The sequence below is a fragment of the Hyperolius riggenbachi genome, chromosome 4 (assembly GCF_040937935.1).
Source record: "Hyperolius riggenbachi isolate aHypRig1 chromosome 4, aHypRig1.pri, whole genome shotgun sequence".
Lineage (NCBI taxonomy): Eukaryota > Metazoa > Chordata > Amphibia > Anura > Hyperoliidae > Hyperolius > Hyperolius riggenbachi.
Window position 1 is genome coordinate 184,651,192 of NC_090649.1, and position 7,814 is coordinate 184,659,005.

Genomic DNA, 7,814 nt, shown 5'->3' on the forward strand with positions numbered 1-7,814 from the left:
GGAGGGTTTTCACCTCAATTTCAGTCACACAGACTTCCCTGATAATATATTTGAAAAACGGTAAAGATTTCTGGCGAAAGAAGATGGCCTGTGAAAATCAGGCGTTTAGTCATACTTCAACTTTCACGGCACAACATGTGAAAAGTGAAAATGATACAGCTTGCTGTTAACAAAAAAAGAAATTGTGCCAACACCAGAAATAGTTCTGGTTGATTTTTTCCCCCTTAAAATACAATCCATTACAGTTTGTGTTCCATCTATTATCAGTACCTCAATATCAATTAGCAATACAAATCTTTCAAGTAATGAATCTTACTCATCTATTTACCGTTTACTAGGACACAACGAATCATAATTTAATGCTGGCTTCCTAGTTCCCCAGATCGTGATATTACCTGAGTATAATTCAGTTCTTGTTTGACATTTTTAAGATGGTCGGTCATTGCTTGGATCCGGTCTTCCATGTCCTTCACCTGGTTAGACAACTGCACCTTTTCCTTCTGTTTCTTTTGCACCTAGAAATTAAATGATATAGTTCAGTTATACCGGGGACTACCATGAAGAAGGAGCTGACATGCATAGTGCAGTGTAGAGGTGCATACACACACACACACTATACAAAACTGGTACTAATGTATTGCCAACTTCGCCAAGAATCAAATGTGTACCGGTGTCCCCTGAACTTGTTTAAAGAGGAACTGTAGTAAAAATAATGAATAAAATAGCTTTTTTTAATATTCAATTAAAAATTATTTAGGCTTTGTTTACATCAGAAATCGCCAGCGCAATCTCAAGCACTGAGCGCTTTTGTGTGCGCTTTTAAAAGTGCTTTACCCTGCACTTTCTGAGCGATGAGCGATTTTTATCAGCGCTTTTGTTAGGCAATTAGCGTTTTTGTTTAGAGAAACAGCCATGAAGTGAACTCTTTGACCTGGAACTAAATAACTTTAATGTACTTTGTGAGGAAAAGTGCTCACAAACTCACTTTTCCAGGTGATTTTTCAAGCGCTTAGCGATTTCCCTATAGCTTGCATTGAAGCGCAAATGCTCAGGAAATGGTCCAGAAGCCACATTTGCGATTGGAAAGAAAGCTCACTGCTCATGTGATTATACTCACATAGGAAATAATTGCACAAGCACTTTTAAAGCGCTTTCAAAAATCGCCAGCGCTTAAAAATAAACCAAAGCGCTCATAGTGTGAACAAGCCCTTAGTCAGTGTTTGCCCACTGTAAAAACATTCCTCAGAAATTTATCACAGGTAGTGACACCTTTATCCCTGTCAGGTGCAGCTCTGCAGACTGTTCATTTACAGAGAGTTCTATGCAAAGAGGGTGATACGGCTTGTTTCGCAGTTGGAAACAGATGTTATTTCCTGGTCATGACATCACACTGTGGGAGGAGTTTCACCACAATATCAGCCACACAGACGTCCCCTATGATCTATTCAAGAGGTAAAGATTTCTTGTGGGAAAGATGAGATGTTCAATCTTTAAAGGCCTGCATACAAGCAAGATTAATGCCTTCTGGCGGAGATCAGTACCCGATCCCTCGGGCGACATTCCAGCAATGAGGCTGACGAACGCAACACTAGCCTGCAGGCTAGCGACATGATATGTTGCTACTCCTATTCACACAGGAGTAGGGTAAGCAGAGAGAACAATGCTCTCTGCCAAATTCCAACCAAAAAGTTACTCCAGGACGGATCACTGGCCGAGCGGTTGAGAGGTGTTGGGGGCTGCCTTACACAAGCTGGATTCTCGGCAGAGATGGTTTTTATTGGCCGAGTTTCATCTGGTATGTGTACGGAGAAAAAAGATCCAGAGTACTGGATCTTGCGATCCTCCCCCCCCCCCCATAAATTGTTCCCCTTCTTGATCCTCCTGCTGCAAGCTGCTCTGACGTGTGCCTCACCATTGTCCCTAATGGATGTGTATCTCTGCTGTAGCAGTGTGGTGTATCTGCACAGCACTTGACTCCCGAACTGTCACCCAATGGATCGTACACCGATTCCTTTGGGCTACAACCATTACCATTAACAAACTATAGTGTGCCAGTCAAAAAAATAAACAGGTGACAGAAGGACAATGGAGAAAATTGATTCATTTTTGTTGCGTTATTTAGTAGAACTATGAGGCTTCATTCACATTGGGCTCAATTTACAGAGCATTATCTCATGGGTTATAGGAAAAAATATTAAAAAAATAACCGATATCAAACTTTTTTGAAATGTCAATTCAAAGCATGAGAAGCTAAACATAATGACTTGGGATCATTTCCTGATTACCAAATTATGAGTTACATACCCCAGAAATGTTAATTCACAATGCAAAACCTAGTATTACAAGTGGAATGTTCAGAATTTCACCTCTACCCTGGAGTTGTCAGTAAAATAACAAACTGCCATTTGTGAGATTAAAAGTTTGGCAAAAGAGCAAACCATGTACCCTTTGTATAAGTAGCCAGCTTAAAGGGAACCTTAACTGAGAGGGATATGGATGTTTCCTTTTAAACAATACCAGTTGCTTGTCAGTCCCGCAGATCTCTTTGGCTGCAGTAGTGGCAGAATCACACACCTGAAACAAGCATGCAGCTAATCCAGTCTGACTTTAGTCAGAGCACCTAATCTGCATGCTTGTTCAGGGGCTGTGGTTAAAAGTATTAGAGACACAGGATCAGCAGGGGTGTCAGGCAACTGGTATTATTTTTAAAGGAAAAATATATATACTTCTCAGTTTAGGTTCCCTGTAACTCCACAGAATAGGAAGCCAGATTAGCTCCCAAGTATAAATAGCCAGATTAGCCACCAGTATTGGTAGCTGCTGGTAGGGTTGCAACGGCATGAATTTCCACGGTATGGTAACCGTCAAAAGAAATACCACGGTATGACAGTATTACACAATTATTTGTACCCAGGCTGCCCCCTTACATTAAATAATGTGTACACCCCCCCCCCCCACACACACACACACACACACACACACACACACACACACACACCAGTATGGTAGCCAGATGTGCCCCACTCCCTCAGCATACATATGATTAAGCCTGGGAGATTTAGGCGCAGGGTAAAGCTGTAAAACGGCTCACCCTGCTCCTATTGCTGGCAGCCAAATTACATTGTTTTTATCGTAATTTGTGCTGTCATGACGGCGCCCAAATAACTCGCTGAACACTACTATAGCCGTTATTCCTATTACGGCGCTGGCTGCGCCCAAATCTCTGGCGCTGTTTTTACAGAGCTCCACCCCCTCACCTCCCCTGTATGGTAGCCAGTTATAGGTGCCTCCAGTATAGCTAGTTAGGTATAGGTTCCTCCAGTATAAGTAGCCAGGAATAGGTGGCCTCAGTATAGGTAGCCAGGAATAAGTGTAGCTACTAGCCAGCAATAGCTGTTGCCAGCAATAGGTGGCCGCAGTATAGGTAGCCAGGATAGGATCAGCCAGTATTAGGAGGCCTCAGCATAGGTAGCCAGGGATAGGTGTAGCCAGTAATAGGTGGTCACAGTCTAGGTAGCCAGGAATAGGAATAGCCAGTAATAGTTAACCAGGAAAGGTGCAGTCAGTATTAGAAGGCTGCAGCATAGGTAGCCAGGGATAGGTGTAGTCAGTAATAGGTGTCTGCAGTCTAGGTAGCCAGGAATAGGTGTAGGCAGTAATAGGTGGCCGCAGTCTAGGTAGCCAGGAATAGGTGTAGGCAGTAATAGGCAGCTGCAGTCTAGGTAGCCAGGAATAGGTGTAGGCAGTAGTAGGTGGCTGCAGTCTAGGTAGCCAGGAATAGGTGTAGGCAGTAGTAGGTGGCCGCAGTCTAGATAGCCAGGAATAGGTGTAGGCAGTAATAGGCGGCTGCAGTCTAGGTAGCCAGGAATAGGTGTAGGCAGTAGTAGGTGGCTGCAGTCTAGGTAGCCAGGAATAGGTGTAGGCAGTAATAGGTGGCTGCAGACTGGGTATCCAGGAATAGGTGTAGGCAGTAATAGGTGGTTGCAGACTAGGTATCCAGGAATAGATGTAGGAAGTAATAGGCAGCAGCACTGAAAAGGCTTTGAGTTTCTTCAACAGTTTCACAGCATCAGAACTTTGTTTTTCTTACACAAGCCTCAATTTTAGCTGCACAGAAGAAAACTGCCCAAGCATTGCTGTGCAAAGCATGATGGGATTTCTGATGTGGTTGTTCTCATTCTGCTGCTTTAGTGCACTTTTTTTTTTAATTTTGAATTTGAGATTTGAAGCCTAGCGCGCGCAGCTGGGAGAGGTGATCAGGACACAGGACAGTTGGAACTGTGTCTCATGCTCCCTGTCACCTCCTTTTAACCAAAAAGATGGCTGCCTCCATGAAATTACAAACATTTGCCTGTTCTTTTAAAACAGGGTGGGTAAGAGATTATATCACCTATCTATTTTAATTATCATAACTAATGTAACCTAATGACAGTATGTTTGTTTAGCCTGAAGTTCCCCTTTAAGTTCACACTATGTACATTACGTAACAATTGTGATATAATGCAGGCATAACAAAATACAGTACACTGTGCACATAAGAAAAGCATGCATTATTTCATAGCTGGGACAATGCAATATACGCACTTTCGTTGTTGATATCCAGAAACATGCTGTAAACAACTGGTTAAGATAATGTGATCTGTTAAAACGCAGAAAACATTCAAATAGGATTATATAGGCAGTGAGTTCATATGCCTAAGAGCTGGGACCCACTAGGCGTGCTTTGGCAGCGCTTGCTGATCTCCGGTGATCAGCAAAGCACTTTGCCAATGGATCCCTATGGGGGTGGTCTCACTAGCAGAAAACGCTGCTTGCAGAAGTTTGGGAGCGATCCCTGAGCAATAGCATCACTAGCTACAGTAGGCAAATCTCGATAACTCCTGGAAATCACAGCACTTCCACGATTGTACAAACCGCGGGCACTTTGCGCTTCCAGAGTAGGTCCCAGCCCTTAAACTTAGCATTTTTTCACCAAAAGCACTTTTAAGATCAAGTGCTACAAGGTGGTATTATAGATAACTTCTCCCTGAGGGTCCTTTCACACCAGGCGCTGTTCCAACCGTTCTGAATGAAAGCACCTAGGGTGCTGTAAGAAAGGTAACATGAAAGTCTATTGACTTTCATGTTACTGTTCACATTAGAAGCAGCGCTCCAGAGCGTTACGTTGTAACGCCACTGGGAGCTTTTAGGCCTCGTTCACATCATTTAGCGCAGATGGCTGTGCGATCGGAACGCAACGCGTCCAATCGCACGCCATCTGCGCTCCTATGCGCTGCGCTGCAGATCCCATTTATTACAATGAATGGGATCTGCGCTGCGATTCACAAAAATGCGTGCAGTACGCGATAGCGCAATCGCGCTGCCACACAGCGCATATAATGGGAATGGTAGAAGGGCTGTCTATGCCCTTCTACCATTCTTGCGTGTCGCACACTATACGCGCTGCCAAAATGCGCATGGCAACGCGTATAGTCTGAACGAGGCCTTAATCGTGCGACGCAAGAGTTTCCTTGTCGGGTGAATTAAGAACTAGTACCGCTGATACGGATCAAAACCGCAACTTCCTGTCATCATGCCGTGCGTCATAGCGCGTGCTCTAAATCTGGTTCATGCACGCCTTAGCTAGTGGGAAAGGGCCCTTGCCTGTTCACACAACACAATGCATGCAAGAATGCGATTTTGTGCATGCATTCCCATCACAGCGCATTATAATGCAGATGTCGGGAAATCACATGTGTTGTACGATAACATGCGCCTGGCCCGTGTTACATTGCAACACACTTGAATGCACAGCTGTACTGTAAACGGTAACATGAAAGTCAATGGACTTTCATGACACCATGCATTATAGCGCACAAGTGCAGTGCGTCATAACTCACACCCCAGCACGTAGGGAATTAATCATTGATTACAAAATTGGGCCACTTCTGGACCTGTTTATGGCTAGCTTTACAATACCCAACTATACATCCATCACTGTATTGGAACAAGAAATCTGCTGCAGATGCCACCATGCTGTGTGGGTGAAGCACTGCCATTACACTTGTAGTACTACACAAAAACATACATCAGAATCACAAAGCTAACAGATAATTTTATTGAATGAATGATAAAAGATCTCTTGTATGCTGTAATGACGGCAGGAGGCTACCGAATCCTCACCTCATTTTCCAAGTCTTTATTCTCGGCATTGGCCACAGGGATGGCGAGGCCATCGGCCCAGTGCAGCTCAGCCAGAATCTCCCGGCTCATCCTCTCCGGTAGCTCCCGGTGTGCGCGAGAAATAGAAGCAATGAGAGGCGATGGCTGCGCTACGTGGATGGGAAATCGCCGGCTGCGGATCAGGCCTGTCTCATGCAGGCTGCTGTGTTTATCTCAGCGCCCTTAGCAACCCGTCGCCAGGAAGCGCTGGGCAGCCTCAGTCACAGGACTCCTCTCTGGCCGATTACCTGAGACACATCTGCTCAATGCCTGCCTGGCCTGTGCTGCTGTCACACCAACACATAATGCTCCACAACTGGGATCCACCTTGCCAGCGTGCATATACTAGTCCTAGTTTGCTTTATTTTCACCCTCTTCCATGCATGCTGGCTGGTTCTCATTTCCTGACTCCTTCATTTCTATCTGTGCTACAGAAGATTACCCAGAAAGCTCATGGTGAACTAGAACTCATTGGAGTGTGTAAGGGGCTACAAAGGACCAAAAAGCCCTCTTACTAAAATACTATGCAAAACATTATAAAGGCAAATAGGTTCTGTTTTAAAAAGGCAAACTTCCAACACTTGTTCACACCTAGCGTGTTTTGGGGTTTTTTTTTTTTTGAGCGCTGCCGATTTTTAAAAACGCCCTGAAATCGCTAGTGCAATGAATCCTTATGGGATAGTTCATATGACAGCGTTGCATCTGCTTTCTGCATGTACCATTTTCGGGGCAATTTTGCTACAATGGAAGGTATAGTAAATGCACAAAACGCTCACAAAACGCATTATCCAGCGATTGCGTTCACGCTGTTATGAATAAATACATTGTATTTATTCATTTCTGGGTGAAAGAATTCACTTCCTGACTGACGTCAGGAAGTCAAAACACGGAATCGCTCTGCAAAAGCGCTTATAAAGCGCTTTGTACAAAATTGTAGAGCGCAGTGGAGCACCAGGAGCCGCAAAAAAAATTGCGCTGAAAAATGCGGCCGTCAGCGATTTCAAATCGCTAAGCGCTTGAAAAAGCTCTTTGAAAAGCTATTTCCTGAGCATTTTTAATGAATACATACATTGTATTTATTCATTTCCGGGGCAAAGAGTTCACTAAGTGAAAAAAAAAAGCTACACAAAAGCACTTAGAAAAGCGCCTTTCTAAGTGAAAATTGATCTTTTAAGGGATAAGGGATAAGGGCTTAGAAAAGGGCTTTGAAATCGTTCAATAAATCGTTCAGCGCTTCCGATAGCGCTGACGATTTATAATGTGAAAAAGGCCTCATTTATGTGCAAGAGGTAAAAAAAAATGTACTACAGCCTTGCATATCAGGTATTTGTTCAGCATAAACATGTCCAGTGCGAGTGAGTTCACGCATGCGCGCCAGAAGAGCTCTACCATAGTGCATCACACCATTGCAAGCAGATTGATTCCTGTGGCAGACAGCGCAGAGATGGAGATTTACATGGCCCCGCCCACTGCCCAGTGACGTGCTTACTTCCATACAGGAAGTACATAACGTGATTTCACCCGATCTGTGCATGTGCACCACATGGCTACTGCGAACATCTTTAAGGAGTACTCGAGCTGAAGCTCGGGTACACAACAACAACATCAGATAC

The 7,814-nt window shown here is 44.2% G+C and overlaps 1 protein-coding gene across 1 annotated transcript in view; it reads right to left on the reverse strand.

The window, feature by feature from the left end:
• CCDC39 (coiled-coil domain 39 molecular ruler complex subunit) overlaps window positions 1-6,639 on the reverse strand; it is a 51,145-nt gene extending 44,506 nt beyond the window's left edge. Inside the window, exons 1-2 of the mRNA XM_068281077.1 lie at window positions 6,163-6,639; window positions 396-515 (exon numbers count right to left, since the gene is read on the reverse strand). Of these exons, the coding sequence (XP_068137178.1) occupies window positions 396-515; window positions 6,163-6,252 (210 nt within the window). The 5' untranslated portion in view covers window positions 6,253-6,639. The remainder of the gene's footprint in view (window positions 1-395; window positions 516-6,162) is intronic.
• Window positions 6,640-7,814: the final 1,175 nt, after the last annotated feature.